This window comes from Fringilla coelebs (assembly GCF_963513975.1).
Source record: "Fringilla coelebs genome assembly, chromosome: Z".
NCBI lineage: Eukaryota > Metazoa > Chordata > Aves > Passeriformes > Fringillidae > Fringilla > Fringilla coelebs.
Window position 1 is genome coordinate 68,994,816 of NC_140031.1, and position 21,268 is coordinate 69,016,083.

Here is a 21,268-nt window from a genome sequence, read left to right on the forward strand (position 1 = left end):
AGGAGAAGCCAAAGCAAGGCACCTGGAACAAGTTAACTGTGTGCACTGGGAGTTAGTGCTGCTGAGAATATTCTTGCAGCTTTCTCTAAAAGCTGGTATTTTGAAAACACCAAAGGCTGTAGCATTCTGCAATAGGGTACATGATGAAAGCATGAGATTATGAAATTTTCAGTCCAGAAGTCTTTATAACTTCACAGCAGCTGGAAATGCCCAATAATACTAATTGTAAAATTTTTCATTTTAAGACTTCTAACATTCATTTAAACACAAACACTTTCCATCAGCTATATACAGAAAGACCTGCCTAAATATTGAAGAGGAAACAGTTCAGCTCGCTGTTTTTGTTGACTTGCCCCCAAATAAACCTGAAACACAACCCATTAGCAAAACTTTATAAAGCTGAAACATTTGGATTTACCTTATATAATCCTGACAGCCTTTACAAAAAACCCCAACCCTAAACATGAAGAATTTTTGCCTCAGTTTCTTTTTAACAGATGTGAAGATGCAGCTGTTACACAGACCCTTATTCCATGCTACCTCACTCAGCCTGTGAAAGTATCTCCAGTTAAGCAACCACAGTCACAATGCTGTGTGTGATTCAGCCAATTTATTTGTGTTAATCTGAGCCTAATGCAGACAAAGAGCCAGAGGGACATCTGAACTTTTCCCCAGTTTTTCAGCAACTATGTAATCTACAATGATTGCATGTGTTGAGAATACATCCAAAGAGCCTGCTACAGGGAGGCTTTTAATAAAGCAGGACTTGGAAATATAAGGCCCCATAAAATATGAGTCACAAAATGTGACCATGTACCCACCCTGTTTAGATTGGCAGAGCACAGCTACTATCACAAAGAATTATTTGGTTTTTCAATAGTGCCAATATATGGTAGATTTCACATGCTCAAGCTTGGAGCATCTCCCAGGGTGTCTGTGGTTTGAAAAAAAGCTTCACATCTCTAAGGATACCAGAACTTCAAATGAAAATCTCAGTCACCTAAATACTGCCAATATCACAGTTCACTCGGGGGAAAGCTTTAAGAAAAAAATTACAGGAGGCAAGTTATCATTGTTTTAGATATTTTATTGTAATGGACTCTTTAAATGGATCTGCTTTAAAGTGACTCTCTGTTAATACGGGGTTTCATAAATAGGCAGCATCAACCCTCACCTGCTTTAAAATACAAATCTGAATATTTACAAGGTCAGGTATCATCATATTCTTTTCATGCATGCTCTTTCCATTGTTGTCTTGCAAAGCATTATTTTTTTTTAATAACCATTTTTTTACCAAGAGGGTACTCAAGCACAGGAGCAGGCTTCCTGGGCAGACAATCAATGCCCCAAGCCAGTCAGTGTTCAAGAGGCCTCTGGATGATGCCCTTTGTTGCTCAGCACTGTCACATAGTTGGACTACTTGGTCACTACAGGTGCCTTCCAACAGAAAGAGTGTATCCTGTCCTATCCTATCCTATCCTATCCTATCCTATCCTATCCTATCCTATCCTATCCTATCCTAATTATTTATTAGATGTAACACTCCTTTTCCTTTCCTTGTTCCAGATCCCATGACCTGAAGAAAGCTTGCTTTGGACTTCTGTTCTCATAAAACCAAAGTGTATGTGACCTGCTGCTTCTCCTGATTTTGCTGCTGTCAACACTACAGGTTATGAAGAATCACCAAGGCTGTATTTATCTTGATAATCTGGGTGGATATCATCGAGCTTATGAGGAGCCCAGCTGAGAGCCTGAAAAAATTAACTGTTAATTATTCTTAGTAGGGCTATTTCCTCATTTAAAAGGGATTAAAGCTTGTTTTCATAGAATCAAACAATATCTTGGATTAGACCAGGCCTTAAGGATCACTTGGTTCCAATCCCTCTGACACTGGCAGAGACCAAGTTGCTCAGAACTCCATCTTGACCTTGATACCCCTTGATGTGGAATCCACAGCTGCTCTGGCCAACCTCTTGTAGTGTTTCATCATCCTCACAGAAAAGAATTTCTTCCTTGTATCTAATCTAAACCTACTGTCCATCAGTTGGACACTATTTCCCTTGACCTGTCACTACATGATCTTGTAGAAATTCTTTTCCATCTTTTTTGTGGGCTCCCTTCAGGTACCAGAAGGCCAGAGCTACCTTATCCTGAAGCTTTCTATTATTCTGGTTGAGCCATCCCAATTCTCTCAGCCTTTCCTCAAAGCAGAGGTGGCTCCATCCCTCTCATCATCCCAGTGGCCTCCTCTGGCCTTGCTCCAACAGGTCCATGTGCATCCTCTGCTGGGGAGTGTGAGAAACCAAAATGTTAAAGGTTAATGACTCAATCAGACACTGGCAAAAGCAGCACGTGATTTTCTGGGGGCAGATTTGCACCCCCAACCAAAGTGGGGACACGAGCTTTCGGGTATGTGGTGGCAAAATCTCTGATCTGCCTAAGAACAGCCAAGGTGCAGAGGAGGTGAGCGAGGGGAGGATGGCCACAATGAACCAACCTTTGGCAGCAAGCTGGGTTTTGAGCCAGGTAACAGAGAAGGCTGATAAGAAGCAGATCATGTGAGGTGGGATAAACTTTTTACCATGCCCATGTCCCCCCTTGCACAACTGGCTCAGGTGTAAACTCCCACCCAGGGTATCAGGACATTCACATGTAAGCCTGCAGATACTCATCCCATCTGACAACTGGCTCAACTACACAGTTTCAGTATTTTTGAGAGAAACACACTTTGCCCCTGTTCAAAGATTACTAGAATATGCCTGGTACTGCAGAGAGCACCTGATAACAAGGGAGGTATGCTGTCTTGGATTTGGCATTTCACTAAATTTCCCACTAATCTGGGAGCCTGGGCAAAGTGACTTTGAACCTGCATGAGAAACATCACTGTAGCCATTCCCTCTGGTGAGACAACTTGCACACCAACACTGCCCTCCACACAGCCTTTGGGTGGTGAGAGATGGGTGGAGTGACCGCCAGGTGAACTATCTGAGTTTGCTTTAAGCCTTAATTACACCTGGATTTAAAGAGTGAATGACTGAAAATAAACATTACCTGACTTTCTCCTACAACCACCTACCCCTTAATTCAGAAAACATTTAAGAGTTTGTCTCAGCCCTTCCTGCAGGCTGAACAATCCCATCCAAGAAATGTTTCTGATAAAAAAGTGCTGAGCCACAGGTTACCCTGTCTTAACAACAAGTTCCCACAAAGAATTTGAAGGAAAAAAGGACATTTTTTTCCTAGTAAAGTAGGCCTTTTGGAACTAGGGAATCCAGAAGCCGTCTGTAAGTTTTTCAGTTCTAAGTTTTACATATGAGAAAACAGGAAGAATTTTTATTTTTACAAGAGGCAGTAGCTTTTCTTACACCATAATGACATTTTCCCTGCACGACATGTCAAAGATAAGTGTGCAGTATTATTTATTCCTCTAAAATTACTTTGGAAACTATTAATTTAATAAAATTAAGGAACTATCTGTGTCAACACTGCAATAAAAAAACATATTTCCATCTAGTTCTTATACCCCATAAAACTAAAATTAACTAGTCATGGTGAGATCTATAGATCAGTATGTTTATAAAACTGAGAGATGAGTAGTCATGAAAAGGCAAAACTACTGGAAGTGACTTACATGATTGAAGTGAATAGAGAACCATAATATTTTAAAAATCTGTAGGGTTACAATACATTTTAGATGGAAAAAGATCTATGGATGTCATCTGATTAAACTCTGTCAACCACAGCAGGGCCAGTTTACTAAGGGTCATGTCCAGGTGAGTTCTATCTATTCAACAATGGAGATTTCAGACTCTGTGTTAGTACAGTCTAAGTACAGTTAGCAGCACAGATAAACAGAAAACATCACTCTTTTCTTATTTTATGAAAATTTATTGGAAGATCAAAGGTCTCACAAAAAAATAGAAACTTACAAATTGTGTGAATAGTTTTAATGCACTCATAGAGAGACATTAACTGAAAATTGACTAAGATTCTGTACTACATATGCAATACAATTCACTGGCTTTATTCTTAAAATATTGTTGCCATTTAGGAGTAAATAAACAGCATAGCATTACACACGTTCACAAGTATTTACCACTTATTTTAAATGAAATCTTTATGATATATTTTTTTTTCCAGAGAAATTAGTTCATCCCCATTTTGAAAAGTCTAATAAGAAAACATTCAACATCCCCACTGGAAGTAACGTGAGCTGATGTTTCTGTTGTAAAAAATTATGCTATGGAAATCAACAAATAGGTTTACAGGGTTATACAGCCATACTAAACAAGCTTCTATGTTATGCTGCATTAGGCCTTCTGGATTAGCAAAACATTTTGACAATAATGGCATCTTTTCAGCAGAAGCTTAAGCATTTCGTAGTTTGGATTAAAATGCTGTAACCTTTTAAAAACAAATATCCAGTGTTACATACCTGACAACATTCTTAACCAAAAGGTAATACTCTAAAGGTTAAGGCAACTCCAAATTGAAGCTGCAATGTCTGTATTTTTCACAATTCCCTGCTAAAATTTAACTCCTTAGAATGCAATATGTGAGAGTGTGAGAGGGAGGCTGTGTGGTACTTGGTTGCTGTTTGGGGTTAAACCATAACAGTCCCACAAAGAAAATGAATCATTTTATGTGTTTAATTTGGATATCTCCTTGCACACACTGTATTAAGAAGCATCTGATCCTACAAAAGATATCCACGATGGGACTCATGTTTAGATGGCCTTCTCAAGGTCTGCTCACTATTTGCATTGGAAGATCCATTCTAAAATAAAACCACACAGGAAATGAGAGGGATCCTTTTATTGATTTATAGCCATTCATCTGAATTTTCCATTTCATCAACAGAACAGCATCATCAGAAAAGACAAGTTCATTTAAAATAGACATAAATTTTTTTCAGCCAAATAGAATAAGCATCACCAACTTATTTCTGATAGTTGCTGTATGCAGCTATTCCTTGTCTTCATGAAGTGTAGATCGTTATTATTGTTAGGGTAAGCAGTGTTATTCATAATTAAAATGTCAATGTGGAAAGATTTTAAAAATCACTACAGCTTCTTATATGTAAAGAAAAAAAAGGGAAGATGTTGAAATAAAAGGGTAATTCACTGTAGATTTTATTATTATTCTGTATCTCAAAACCTCTGGCATAGCTTTAGTAAATAAAAAGCATCGAGTTTAGTTCCCAGTTTCAACACATGCCTCTGTTGATCAACTGCACTGGTGCTAGCACTGGGTTACCATTTACAGATCAAAGGAAACACACATGACCAAGGCAAAGTAAACAGAGGAAAGCAAGCTTAACATCTATAACTCAAACTATCCAGAGAACTAGTAGGAATCCACTTCAAGAAATTTGCCAAAGGCTTTTATCAGTTTTATGCAAACAAAACCACAAATGCATTTCCAAAGTTTTGCTTCAATATTTTTATTTAGTTGCACAGTACGTTAAAGTCAGTGTACAGCTTTTGCCATTTTACTGTAACCTCTGTAAACTCACAACTATATTGCATCATATGAAAGGTTATAAACCCTTCTGCAATCCCCATTAGATCTACCAAATGCAGCAGAGTGGAACACGTTGGTACAGAGAGTTAGGAGCCAGAAGACATATTGGGTGTCCAGCCCATCTGATAGGCCCGCTCCAGCGTTCTCTTGCAATCCTGCAGCACAGTACTGAAGGTTATATGTGGATATTGCTGCACCAGCTGCTCCACTGTGGCCTCGTTCACCTGCAACACAAGAACAGCACCTGTGATGTGCAGAAAGGGAATGGAAAGGGTAACAACAGGCAAGCTAGAAGAATGGAAAAGCTTTGGACTCCTGGGCAGACTTCCAGGATGGAGCTCCTCATTGTTACCATAGGTTTGGGTGCATTTATCACAAAATAAATATATAGAATGTAATGTCTGGTTAGAGAATCATAAAAACCAAAATCAAACCCCATGCTATAATTTCATTGTAAAAGAAGAAGTTTTATCATCCTGGTTAAACAAAATGCTGTCCAGAGTAACAGATTTATAACTTGAAATAGAAGCTATTTACTCAAAGTTGCTCAAGCAGACATACATTTAAAAATGTGAGATTTTTTTGCTTTGGCAAATGAAAATAGATCACATCTATTAATTTATGGTACAGTTTGGGAGACATTTAAAAATGCTAAGTAGTAACTCCACAATTAACTTTACTGAAATGAACATGCACTGTATGGTTGCTATCAACAAGCCTGCAATAAAAAGTTATAGATAACATGACTAAAGATGGGGAAAAATTATGAACTGTTCTATGCTGCAGGTAGATCAATTACTCCTTTATGTCCCTTTTTCCAAAAGGTAAAAGTCCTGCATGTCTTCACATGCATCACTGGCAGAAGATTTTATTTTAGCAGAAGATTTTATTATTTAGATCTTCTTTTGTGAGGATAACACTGCAGAATTGATATCAATAATTAAAACATGCAAGATTGGTGGGTCTGGGATGTTCCTTTTCAATTTGAGACATCAAAGTTAGCACCTTTATTCTTCATAAGACAAAGTAATCAGACAAACCCAGTTAAACCTAACACCCTTACAACTCCAGTGATGTGAGGGGATTAATTTGTCAATTATTTTAAAGACGATTGCAGCTCATATCACACAGGTAAACAGCTTTCTTTAGCCTTTAGACAAATAAAAGATTAACCTAAGAACCATGACTTCTAGTTGGCTCTCTTTGAAATCTTTGCTGAACAATTGGGCATTTTAAAATGCATTGATACTACAGTTACTGAATCACCTACATCAGTAGCATGTACAACTGATGGCATTGCTTGCTTTTCTTCCCTCAGTGCTCCACTTTCAAGGCCAAAAGTAAAAAGCCAGACTGAAACGTTTACTACCATTACAAAGATCTGTCTTGCGAAAAATATTTTTAAAACACAGTAACCAAAGTCTCTAATAATATTTTTGTCCTTAAAAGATAACAAGGAGAGCTTCCTTCTGAACCTTCCTTGTGATTGCACCCAATGACAAGGATAAATGAAAGGTTTAATATCCAGTTCTTCTACTTTGATAATAGAAATACTCAATCTTCATTGGAAGTTTCATCTAGCTGAGACTGACTTGGATAGAAAACTGGTTTAACTTCACAGCACAAACTGTACTTCTCTGGCAAATTGCTATGTTACAGTAACATCTTTCAGTGCTGAAAAACAAGAAGTGACTTCGAAAAAGCAAAATGAAATCAGAGATAGCACAAGTCCCCCGTAATATTTCGTATTTACAGCTGAATACATACTTGCAAATTGTAAGCTACAATTCACAGAAATATTGCTTGGAAGGGAAGAATCCCCAAAGTAGCAGTAATTTGCTACTTTATGCCTATCCAAAAAATAGTCAAAAGTCTCTTTTCATTAGAGTTATGCTGCAGAGACCCACAGCAGAATCCATCATGCTACCAGAAACTCCTCTTAATGGTTAACCCAGCCACAACAAAGAGGCTTACAACCGACAGGGGCTTGTTTGGCTCTTTCTTAAGGGGAAGCTTGAAGAAGATGCATTATTTATCTACTAGATAGCTGCAAATTTTGCTAGTACATAGAAGTTATTATGACTTAGCACTTACCTGTTGGGCATTTTTTGCTAGGACAGCATGGATATCACGGCTTTAGAGCCAGTGTTATATGTGTATTCTCTGCTATAAGAAAAAAGGTGAATTCCTTACAAAGATGATGCTCACCCACAGGAAGGCAGTAAACACTCTCCATGCCCTGATGTATTGGACTCAGGACATGTACACAAGGTACAGCCTAGCTAGGACTAAGCTGATATATTTACTACCAGGCTAACTTAGGCATGGCCCATGACACTTAGGAAGACAGAGGATGTTACAATGGTGTCTTTTAGTCTTAAAAACCTATGAAAAAATCTATAGCAAAACATCTCTGTTTGTCCTAGTTTTTTTTTCTGATACGATTATTATAGATAAAAATTTTTGCTATTTGCTATTAATACTTTACCAAACAGAAGAAGGAAGCTTTTGGCATCAAGTACCAAATACAGTTACAAAACAAACATGAGTTTAAACATGAAGAAGGCAGATAAAATCATTGCATAAATGCCACTGAAAAAAAAAGCTGTTTTATGACCAAAGCCTGAAGAGTAGAAGCTTTTCTCCATTTTTTACTGGAGCATTAAGCAAATATTTTAAATTATTAGTTTGATCCTAGACAACAACTTGTGTTATAACTTGTTGGTAAACAATAAAGTAATGACAAATCCTATGGATGTATTTGGAACCATAACATTTACAGAAAGAAATTACTTTGAGTCTGAAAATGTGAGTTTACTCTCATGATAAAGGAAAAAAAATCTTACCAAGCTTCATGACAAATGGTCAAATATATGTAACTTTAAGTTAAATATAAATATTTTAATCCTGAGAGTAAAAAGCAAGGAGTTAAAAATTATCCCAAACTAAATTCAATATAAGATTACACAACAGAAGAAGGAGAAAAAATAATTTGGCAGTGGCACAACCAACCTAGATCTAGAGATGAGAAAAAAAGTATTCCCTATCTAAAGATTTTGATACCTTTTCTTTGTCATGAGAAAAGTCAGGTCGACAGTAAAACAATGAAAAACTTTTAGTATTTAAAACTCTCCATACTATTGGACTAGAAATGCACTACCTGAAAAACAGGAAAAAAGGAAATGAAATTTTATTCTTTGTTAATGAATGTGAAAAGTAATATCTAAGTCAGCTTTGTTAGTATCCTTGTCATCATTTCCCTAGTGGTAGGATTAAGATGAAAAGAAGTCTTATGCCCAGCCATTAGAACACAAGCTTCTGTCTCTTTGTTAAGATCAGCCTGGCTGGTGATAAAACAAAAGTACTGAATGTCATTCCCAAAATAAGTTCATTACACAAACAGAATAATTTTCCCTTCTGAGCTTAAACATTCTTGTTCAATGAATGAAAACTAAAAATCTCCACATCTTAATATGCTGTAAAATGCTATATTTTTCTTTCACATTACTTTCATTAATCTTCATCTTTCGAGTTGTCAGAAGAAAGACTACTGTCTGCAGATAAACTATTTATATTATCTAATACATAATCATTCATCCAAATTTGAATAGCTCTTCAATTATATTTTAACACAAAATGAGAGAATGCAGCCCGTATCATTAAGAATGAAAGTAACAGGTTTTGCAAATCCTGGTCATCAAACAAAAAACCAAAATAACAACAAAGACTGGTTTGAAAATTATTTTTTTCTTCCTGAAATAACTATTTATCCCAGGATGAGGAATAGATTGAAAAAACAAAACAAAGGAGAAGATGGGTTACAGAAAATAGCAGTCTGTGGTATCATCTCCTGTTAACTCAATTAGAGCCTAGATTATGACCTGAAAGTCATAATTTTGAATACTTTTTCTTAAAGACACTTGAACACATATTGCCTATTTCTCAGAAGAATGCACTTGACTGTGACAAATGTTATCTGGGGTAGGACCTCCTTAACTTCTTCTTTGTCTAATGACAGTGCAGTTGTGCAGACATTATTTAAATATTATCCATGCTAGAGAACATTTCTCATGTGATAATTAGGAGTTCATCTTGGAAAGAAGAACAACACCCTTTGAGTCCCTGTGAAATGGTACACTGGCAAAAGGGTTTTTTGAGTGCTTCTTTGGAGAACTTTTACCATCACTCTGCTACATACACACAAAATGTGGCTGAAATACTGAGAAAAATGGGAAATCAGTGCTCAACACTCTTACCCTCCTTTAGGTAAAATGGTCTGCCCATAACAGAAAGCCTGAAAACTGCCACCATTGTGTAAATATTTTTCCTAGAATAAAGTAACCAACAATTATGAGCTGATTTTTTCAGTCTCAGAGTAAACTGAAAGCTACTCGCAATAAAATATTCATTCATATTTTGATCTAGCATGTTATATTTACTCATCTAGTCCTATTGTCAGTATTTACTGACTTGGAACACCACTTGTCTGACACAGAACATCCTCAGAAATTTCCACAAGTTTTCATGAAAAATCCAAAATGCCATCAAGAATAATTATTAGGGTTTTTTTTCTTTTAAATTTGCTGCGTCATTTGGTTTAGCGATGATTTCAGCATTGTTTTCTTTAATTTCTAGATTCTAAAATTAGGAATTTCTAAGGATATAAAATGATTCCAAAGGGCTAGAAATTTTTTTTTTTACCTAGTGTTTTCATTATGCTCCTACAACAGATCTTATTAAATTCAAAGGATGAATTCAAGTTTTCCTAATCCTGTTAAGGTAAATTAGAGATTACATTTGAAACCATCAGCCAAACCAGGCATTTCTTTTTAATGAGACTGACACCTTCATTCACTGCTCAGGAACAGAAACAGAGGTATAGGGGCTTTTCCTAAACAGGGCTTTCCCAGTTACTTTTCCTTAGCTTGTCTTTAGTCGATATAATGTTCTGGAAATTTTCTCTGGCATTGCATACTCTTTCACTAAATTGCCAAGAATTGTAAGATTTTGTACTTATCTCCAAAACTCCTCCTACAAGTGCATCACGATCAGACTCTAAAGCTATTAAAATGTGCCAAGAATGTCTGTGTTATCTAGAGCAATACTGAAAAGCAAGAGTACAGCCATCACTTGAACAGCAAGTTTTATGCAACTCTACACAGTATATGAGTATTCAGCATTAATCTAAAGAGTCTGATCGGTCTTTTTCAACAACAAAACCTAAAAATCTTCACATCTTAATGACTTCAGTTTAATGACCAACTCACTTGATAATTGAAAAGAAAAAGTTATCTCCATTCCAAGTTAATAACTGAAGCCAATAAGCAGTTATATAAATAAAAAAGCTAAAGCTTGCAAAACTGGATTAGTGCAAATGTGCATTACTAGAACTTTGTACAAACACCTGCTTGTGTCCCTCAGACCATCATTCAGGGATGACAGATAAAATAATTTCTGCATAGTATCTAACATAGCCCTTGGAAGGCTGATTTCTGAGGACAACACAGGTTGGTATCTACAGTTACTCAACTTTATAGATCAGTCATTAATAAAAAAATAATAGACCAACTTATAATATCCTGAGTCAGCAGTATCTGCACAGAAAGGTATTAATAATACATAGAACTGCTAGCTTAATCTTAGAAATCTAGTACTTGCTAAGAATTTTAGGGAAATATTAGCAGGTGAGACATAGCATTCAGATCAAAAGATTTTGAGGGTTGCCACACAGACAGTTAGGTTAGAAAAATGGCACAAGTATTATCATAGCATTTCTACATACAAACATGCACAAAATCAACTTCACACAGAAGAAATGCAAATGGATTTGTCTCCAAAGGGCTTTCTTACAATATTGTTGGCATTTTACTTATGGAGTGGTATTTCAGTATTAGGGCTACTGGAATTTGTGCGCACTTCTGTCCCAATACACATAGAGAAGTATTGCATGAAAGCCAAATTTGTATGCAATGGTTCAAGAAATGACTTTATAGTCATTGTGTGTATCCATAATGATGGATATGAAAAACTTTATGTTCCTATTTCTCTAATGTTTTACAAAAAATCCAATATATACATACTTAGAGCTATAAGCAAAACATTTTCACACAGCCTTTCTCTTCTCTTCTCTAGGTTGTATTCTGCTCCCTCAAGTGAGTGTCTTATAAAAAGTGTACTTTGATTTTTTTTTTCTGCTAATAGTTGAATGAATTATATTCTCAGGTGGCCCAATTATAACTGTTGCCTGTAGCCATAACAAAATTAAAGATTTCTGGAAACGTTTTGTGTGAAGTGCAGTTGATCAGCTAAGGCAGACATATTCCACAGAGTTTCAGTTGCCCTTATGCCCAGGGGCAGAACCCTTGTTTAGGACTTTAACAAAATAACAGCACTACCAATATTAGCACAATATCCTATAGTCCAAATAAAGTCCCTTATGACTTTAGAATGTATTTTGACTTAGAGGATGCTGTTATTGAAGAAAAGGAAGAAAAACAATCACATATGCACACACACACACAAACACTGCATTTGTAGACGTATAAATAATGAAATCAGCAAGTACAGTCTGTACAGTGCTATTATTATCATGACATTTGGCAACTAAATTGTGTTAAATCCTAGCAATTAATTACCCATTTATATTTGTAAAGGTAAAGGAGTAGGTAAACAAAAATATCTGCAATCTTTTCTGCTGTGTGAATTGAAATAAATGGAATGCACAAGTCTTCTAATATTCCTTGGTAGCACTTCTGGAAGGATTTCAGAAAGTGTGGCAAGGTTTCTTGTGGTGTGTGTCTGCTTTACAGTTCTTGTTTAAATCTCACCTGAAAGGAATGAAATTCATTGTTGTGGCTGTTTTCTCATGTGAATGCTATTGCCTCAAACTCCCAGTCTACTGCAAACTAGCAACACCAATTTCAGATCTCTGCGAGGATGCAGAGTTTTCTACAACACACTATTTTTTATTGAAGTTGTGTAAGAAACAGAGGTTTCACTCAATTCTCTTTGCTTATTGTGAGGATTTATTTTCTATTAAAGCTGAGAAACCATTTTAATGGAGCCCTTCAGGTTGGCAGGTTATTTGGTTTGCTAATTCTGCCCATTTCGTCAGATGAACTTCGAGACTCCACCTATAGAATATTTCCAGGTAAAAATATTACCAGTATTACACACATTTCAAAAACTTTTTTTCTTCTAAAAATTGCAGTTAATAAAGACCCAGATGCAGTGAAATGACAGTAGTAATTTATATAGTGATAAATATTCTTTCAGATTACTTTCTGCCTTTTGAATTAATAACACTGAATATTTTCTTTCCTATTTGACTACATTAACAATAATTTGAGCACATTACTGTAATACCTGTCAAAATGATGGCATGTAAAACTAAGAGAGAAGTCTTTCTCAAAAGTTGCCAGCTGGCAAAAATAACTGGAAGTTCCAGGGAGCAATGCTCCTAAATAAATTTCTCCCTTTTAAATTTTTTTATTCATAAAAATGCTGACCAGGTCACATTGAATTCTTCCATAATAGCTAGCCTTATCATGATTTTGAACTGTTGATCATCACCTGAGGGTCCATCTTTCTCTTAGAGAATGACATGGTTCAGGTGGGTTTAGAAACAAGGTTTAGGTGTTTAGAAACAAGGACAATTTCATTAACTCTGGAAAATTCCATTTTCAGCCCAGTGCCATGGAACTGCTGCAGAAGTATCAGCTTGGAGAATAAAAATCTTTTAGCAAAGAAACAGTTAAACTAGAAGAGCACAAGCTTTAGCTTGTGTAAAAACCCTTTCTTTTTGTGTGTGTTTTAGCAGATGCTTTCGTTTACAGACATAATGGATCTGTTATCCTAGTTAGCTAGGGGGAAAAAGCCAAAATTAGTATTGTTCAGACTTTTAAAATTGTTATATTGAAAACCAAAGTGAAATAAATGCTATCCTTTTGTTGTGGGATAGCTGTGGTTTCCTTCTAATGAGATGCACAGATCTCATGAATCTAAAATCTTCATTATTCATAGAGAGATGTATCAATTGCCGCTCCTACATTATACATATGAAACTTTAAAAAATACAGCAATTCCTTTTTAATATGCAGCAACGTACTTGAACAAATTATAGTAATTTAAGAGAAAAAAAGGGCTACAGAATTTTTCTTAAAGAGAAGGATTGGATATTTTCATTCCTCTTCAAATCACAAAACCATAATTTCAAATCTCAAAATGAACGCCTTGTAATATAAAAGAAGAAATGGTAGCAATTTGGAAGGTTTTCTGATCAGGCTAATGATAGCATTTTCTGAAAGTGGAAGGCAAATTGCTGTGATAATTACATTAAAACAAGCCATGGCTCTGTATTCTCACTATTCTGCCATTGATTAAGAACAGTTAAGCTCTAAAATATATTGGAAATTGAAAGATGTATCTCTAGAACCTAGGATATATAAAAGAGCTAATGCTCTTTTTCACTTACCTTCAGTTGCAGACTAGCTGTGTAAATTAAAAGCTTGTGAGTGATGGGTAAAACAACAGGAGCTGCATTCCAAACTCTGCTAATGATTTGTGGTCTTCACTGAATATGTATTTACAAATATTTGTAAAACAGGTTTTGTAGAAGGACAAAGTGATAAATTATATTAAAACTCCACATATAGTCTAAAAATCTTATTCTTACTTAAGATGCAAATGATTTCTTAACTGACCATTTTTTATTTTTAGGGATCATCTATCTTTCTTCCTCTGGGAACGTAAAATAGTTTGTCATTTTGTCAGTTGTACTGACCACCAACTTCTGTGCTCTAATATCTCAGCAAAACTAGAATAGGAAATATATGCTACAATTTATCTGAGAAAGTCATCTGGAATAAGCTACAGGCTTTCAGAAGTATTTTCATGAAAAGCAACCATGTCTTTTCTGAGAAATTCATCTCAAAAAATGGAAAGAAAAAAAGCAAGGAAAAAAAAGAGCAAGGAATAAGGGCCAACATGATTTATTAACTAAGTTGTGTATCTTTTCACAGCCAACTTTGTGGGACTCTCTTCATTTCATTTCATTTCAATTCATTTCATTTCATTCACACATAGTGGTGAATATTGAATTTTGTGGCCTCTGTTTTTCAGTATCATTTTTCTGCCTATTTTCCCAAGAAATGTCTCCTGCATTTACGTGGGAGCACTGCTGATAACCACTACAAATTGCACCACAGTTGTAGGAAAGGACCTTGAAATATGAAAATTGTGTGTAAGAAAAGTTGCAGGAAGATTATTGTGACACATTGTTCAACCAGTCAAGCTATCACCCAGGGAAAAAAAAAAGAAACAACAAATTTTTAGTCCCTATTTCCTAGTTGATACCCAGCCATTTTCTCCAAGGGTAAAGATTTCAAGCTGCCACTATTTAAATCTGTTTCACTTCTTGTGAGAACACAAGAAAGAAGTGCTATAAAGACATCTTTCAAATGATTTCTAGAAATAAATAGTATGGAGAACATCACCCTTTTTCCTCCATTTTTTAAAATATGAAATACAAAATATACCTAATTAATTAATTAATTAACTAGAAGAAGTAAATAGGATCTAGGTCAGTTTAATGATAGGAATGTCTTTCTGTACTGTGTTCAGAAAGAAAAACTTGAAATATGCATTTAAATCTGTTATTTTGATGCAGGCATCATTTGATGCCCTTAGGATGCAAGAAAAACTCTTGGGAATTCTGATGTCAGTGTTTGTGGGAGGAAAGAAAGCATCCTGTAACTGCCCACACCTTTCTCAAGATACTTAAAGTAATTAAAGGAAAGGTTTAATTAACTTTAAAATATCCCCTTTCCTAAGCTGTGATAAAAAATACAGAGCTACAGTTAAAATTTGGCTGGAAGAACGAGCAGTTACATTTTCATTCTGCTGTGGGGAACTTACCTGAAGTGAATTTAATATAACTCCTTGTTGTGCTTTTCTTGGTGTTTTCCGGGGTGACAAACCAAGCGCTGCTGGGCTCCCGAGCAGCACCAACGCGCCGTGTGTCCCCACACAGCCACACCAAGCTCTAACACACAACCTGGGGCTGCAGCCCCCAGCAGCACAGCACTCCCCTGTGCAGAGGAACGGGGAGTTTGTGGTTGCACCCTGCTCTCAGAGCACTGTGAAGAGCTGACAAGAAGGAACAAAGCCTGGCGCGCTGCCCCTGGAAGCACGGCACGGCGCAAACACAGGCAGAACACCGGAATGCAAAACAGAAATGCCTTCTCTTTCATGCCTTTTCCAATTACAAACCTCCAAAATGTCCTGCTTAGGCCTTACATAACTACTGATTTTATCTGTTACTGCTTTCAAAAGAAATGGAGACTCAGAATAGCAACATTTTCTTTCTATGGAACACATGACTTGTACAGTCCTGAGCGCTGCCTGGTGCCTGCACAGATGCACACATACACATGTACACAAAAATTTATTTACACAGTTGATACCCGGTCCTGTGAGAGAGATAAGAAGGGAGAAGGGGCCTAGCTGCTTCAAGTACCTGTTCATGTTGGTATGCAGACAAATGGGGAATTCTGTTGTCCAGAATGTAGGTATTTAAAAACAGTTAGAGTCTACCCTAGATCACTTTCACACTTCAGGAGGTCTGGATGATAGTCTCTCAGATGTATCTCATCTGATACAGAAAAGTTCCAACTGAAATATATGCTCTCATTATGATGACCTCGTAGTAAAGTCAGCATTTTTTAATGATATTTCTCAACACAATGTAATCTATTTTAAGGCAAAGACCGTATTACTCCTCTGGTGTGCATGTAAGATGGTAGGAAAAATGATAAAAAGAAAGGTCATGGCAATAGCAGTTTGATGAAAAATGAATAATTTGATTATTTGCATGGTGTGGATCAATAATGCTTTGCATCTACTGAAACACATTGCCTGGAGGCACTTGGATAATCAATGGCATAAAACAGAGACTGCCTTTACCCAGGCTCACAGCCTCTCTTGATCTTTCTGGGGAGGACCCTTGATGCCTCTAATTTATGTCAAGTGCATATCAAAGAAATTCCAAAAAGCCTGGCTCATAAAGAGTGTTTTAGTGGTACTCATTTGAAGTCTACTTACATATGTTCCTTTTGTAACTGTGTTTAAGTACTTCACTTCCAAATGCCTGGGAATTCTTAGAAAGGCATAAAAGCTACCTGGTATGAGCATAACACTCAGTCCCTCAGAGAAGGAAGCCTGGATAGATGGGACAAATCTTCAAACCTTCTCTTCACTGCAAGCTGACAACAGTACAAAGACAAGAATTTTGGCCAACCGGGAGTGTAAATAAACCCTTCTGCCACCCCCTCCCCCGCCAGGAATTCTCTTTAATGATGTGCTGGACACTGACATTTTTAATTTAATAGAGCAGCCACTGGAAAAAATTAGTTCTGCATGATACTGGGGAGAGACAGTTGAGAACGCAATTTTGTTCAGTAATTTCTCTGTTCATTTGCAGTGGAAAAAGGGAGTTGGCATCTTCTAGCTGCCAAAAATCCCTTAAGTCAAGGATACTTCATTCTGTCTGTGGAGCTATTCTTCCCATCAAGGCTTTGCAAACAAGAAAATAATTCCCAGTGGTAGTCCCACTACTACACTGTTTGCTGTAACAGTGTTTATGAATTTCTTAACATCTTTTATCTACCTTACTTTGGATACTTGCAGATTCACCTACACACTCACAAGGCACACAGTCAACAGAGCTTTTATATCTTCCCTGAAGTTTTCTTAAGAATTTTTTTTTTCCTTTTAGCAGTTGACTTTTTTTAACACAAAAGATGTTGTATACTCCTCTAAAAAACGAGAAAAGTGTTTACCAGCAACTAAAGTAATACAGACTGTAGTACAACGTCTATGAAAATCACATATAGTTTAACTTATGAGGCCATAAAGCTTCATTTCAACATCAAGATCATTGATTTTCTATAGCAGTTAAAGACAGGATAAAAGTATTGCACTTATTAGATCCTTGTTGATTGTTCAACATTAGCTAAATTCACAAAATAAACACATGTGCAGAAGTGGTTAGATGATTCTGGGTCAGGCCTAATTCCCAAGGTCAAGTTACCCTTTTAACATTCTCTAAGTACATAATCTTAGCACAATCCATCAAAGAGATTCACACACTCTTTTTGTCTGTTGGCTCTTATAAAATACTAATGTTTAGGAGATTAAGTGGACTCAGCTTTGATAGACAGAGCAATTCTTCCAAAGTGCTCAACCTCCTTGCAAACTGGAAACTGCCTGAGGCTGGCTTTGCAAAATGCTATTTCTAATTTTATCACTGACCTGGACATTACTATTCCTTCCCATTTGAAATACTGTGTTTTGTCACTGTCTTTTATAGTGCACTGTGAAGGATGCAAGGTAATGGTTTGGAGCATGAAGTTTCATAGACTAAAACCTGTTTTTCCATAGAGAGTATCCAATCAGAAATCCACAAGCCTGAGAGATGCTTACGATGGGCATCACAAGCCAGACATTTTGTTAATGATGGCTGGAAAAGAAACAATCCCTGCAGGGTTATGTGAAGACTTAAGGTCAGAGTCTCTGGACCTCCAATGATTTTTCTTTTAGGTATTTCTGCTGTGTTCTCGGGACTCTTGATCTCTCTTCTAAACAGGAACGTGATTTCTGAAGGCTATATACAGGGTGAAGTGGAGATGGACTGCCTTCTCCTTTTTTCCTCTAATGATAAAGTGCTGAAACTTATAGACATCCTTACTATTTTCCAAGTATAAAGCTACATAGTAAGAAACTCAGTATTTTTTTCTCTTTTCAGCATTTCGATTTTATTCAAATCTTTTTCCTTCCGTTTTCAAAACTATGATATATGATCAAGAGCGCAGACATATAGAAAATTGCTATATCACTCTTGAAATTACACTAAAGATTTTTTTTCCTTTCTTTTTAAGAAACAAAGTAGTCTGTCACAGTTATAACATAACATGCCAGCCACTTTCAGACAAAAGTATTCAAAACTGTCAGAGGGCAGATTTTACAAAAAACTTGTGAGCACCTTAGGCTGCGAGTTTAACCTACAGACGCATTTTGAAAATCTACATCAGCAAACATTTACCATGCTCCTTCTAGTCCTCTGTGTGCCTTTTGAGCTGCCTATGTGAACACAGCACACCAGAACAGTTGCTAGAGTAGTGAATACTGAACATTTTTCTTCAGAAAAACATAAATGCTGCTGCCTCCCTCACACACACAGGAACACTATCACACTCAGAATCAGGCACCAGCTCAGGAAAAGGCTCCTTACCTGATCACACCTCATCAGTCCCAAGTATCGGAGGGATTTGCTGCGCTGAGCAATCTGGGTGGCTCCACGGTCCGTGATCTCTTTGCACCATCCAACATCCACCGTCTCTATTGTCATGCTGTACCTCCCAATGGCTATCAGAGCTGGAAAGACATGAAAGGCATGAAATACACAGCTCTGCAGATGGCAACCCCAGCTCCATGCACACACTGAATAATGCTGAAATTGAGTTTTGAGAAGCAGTTCCCATGTACTTTGTAAATGACATTATTTTTCATAATTCTCAACAATATAAAAGCTGTCTCTTCAAATTGGAAGTACATACATGTGCAAACAGGCACAAACACACAGATAAATATATTTTCCTATATATTTTTCTACCAATCAAGATAAACAGACCAATTAGCAGACATATTCTGTAAGAATTCTTTTCTTTTTTCCAGAAGAAGCAAGCATCAATTAATAAAACTGAAATAAATGCAAAAAAAAAAAATTGTATCTCACTTTTCAGAGAAAATAACTGGCTTTATACTACTAATACTTTTTTCCCCCCAGGAAAATAATACGACAAAGACAGCACTGAGGACAGGACATTTTGTAAGTCCATAAGACATAGTTTTAGAAAACCCTGCAGGAAATCTCATGCCATACATTCTATAATTATATTTCTAAAATTCAATTTTTTCTTGTTGTTCATTTTGGTGATGTAAGAACAATGGTGTGTTTCACTGTCACTTTTTCTTCGCAAACACTTTTCCAGTAAAAAAATAAAGAGTTAAAAAAGTCATAAGGAATTAAAAGAAAAATTTGAACCTTTATTAGAGGAAAAGAAAGAGGATCTGGAAGTTCTGAATGGGCTGAAAAAAGGTATGTAGGAGAAACGACAAGGGATCTGAACCGGCTGGGAAGGTTTTGTCATGACATGACAATGACACAAAAGATAAAAATCACTGGCACCCTGGTCGCCATGGACTGTAGCACTTTTCAGAAATATGGACTCAGGAAGTCAAGCTGGGATTTATTAACAGAAATTTTAGCAGCTAAAATCTCAGTCTAAGAAAAAAGGCCAAGGTTTCTGGTGTAGAAGTCAGCCACCTGCATATAATCAAGGGGTAGGATGTTCACACAGTTTTTAACTCCAGTTATAAGGCAGCTGTTGAAAAGAAAGATGAAGGAGTGACTTATTCCAAGTAACGCATGTATCTTTAAAGAGTTGATTTTTCAGCAGTTATGGGGCTGTTCTGTTCCTGCTACACTCCTAAATGTCAGGAGAAGAAAAAAAAAAAAAAAGAGGAATTTCAAAGAGCTGGTAGCTCTTGATATACAAGATATCAATCTCAGCTAATCAGCATGTAAATGAAATCTAGAAGAAGAGAAAAAGAACCCACCTCACCTTCCAGTGGTTCTGCAAAGAACTGCATTGCTGCAGCAGTGAGGGTATTTGGATTATTTATAAATATCTATGTGGGCTTGATTAGCAAACAAAATGAGCCAAAAGACGCCAGAAACATTCTCAGAAGCTGTGGAAGGGGAAGTAGTGCATAATTTCTTTCTTGCAGCAGTTTTCCAAAATATTAACTGAATCTTGTTACTGACATATTGAATGCATGATAAAAGCACCTACGTAGTTTCTTTACAATTTCACTGATATTTGTAGGACAATACCAATTTCCTGGTCTCTTTCCAGCGCATCTCTTGAAAAGAAGTCCTAATTTTGCAAAATATAAATACATACATAGCAGAAAATAAACTTCGTACTTTTTTTTAGGCATCTTTTAAAATATCACTATAATAAAGAGTATGCATAGTCAGAAACTTTCTGAATACATTTTTCAATAGGAAAAACTGTAGCAATTATAGATTATTGTACCTCCACACAAAATGTTATAGACTTGAAGTAGTGCAAAAATACTGAAAGCCTTCCACTACATTAGAATAATGTAAGTTCACTTGAATATTTTGCCACTGTTCACAAAATTACAACCATATTTTGCTACTTTCAGTTCTTCATGTAAAACTGACAAAGAGAAGAAAATCAACAGAGAATACTTTCATGGAAGTGCCACTAAAGACCATTAGAACTCACTGGCAAAATCTGTTCCCAGATTAAATCAGCAAACATCTCTCTGGAAAACCAAATATTTTGACAAGAGTGTTATATGAAGTTATATGTCATACTGAAGTCATATACTACTACAGCTCATCTATCAAACACAGAAAGTATGCCATTTGAAAACTCCAGTGACCATATTTTCTGGAAATTTCCATGTGTGGAACTGCACCCTTACAAGTACACTCTGGGTTAGAGAAAAGACACACTATGCAGTTTCTATCAGCATTCAGCAGTGGGAGAGAAAAAAGGCCATGAGAACCAGTGAAAATGGAACAATACTTTTCCAGAACACTTTCCTCATATGAAAATTGTGGCCAGGAATTTTCGAAACTGGGGCTTATGCC

The 21,268-nt window shown here is 36.4% G+C and overlaps 1 protein-coding gene across 1 annotated transcript in view; it reads right to left on the reverse strand.

Annotated features, from left to right (window-relative positions):
* Nucleotides 1-3,918: 3,918 nt before the first annotated feature.
* The window catches only part of FBXL17 (F-box and leucine rich repeat protein 17), a 270,391-nt gene continuing 253,041 nt past the window's right edge, over nt 3,919-21,268 (reverse strand). The window contains exons 8-9 of the mRNA XM_084225368.1: nt 18,812-18,954; nt 3,919-5,747 (exon numbers count right to left, since the gene is read on the reverse strand). Coding sequence (XP_084081494.1) covers nt 5,610-5,747; nt 18,812-18,954 — 281 coding nt within the window. The 3' untranslated portion in view covers nt 3,919-5,609. The remainder of the gene's footprint in view (nt 5,748-18,811; nt 18,955-21,268) is intronic.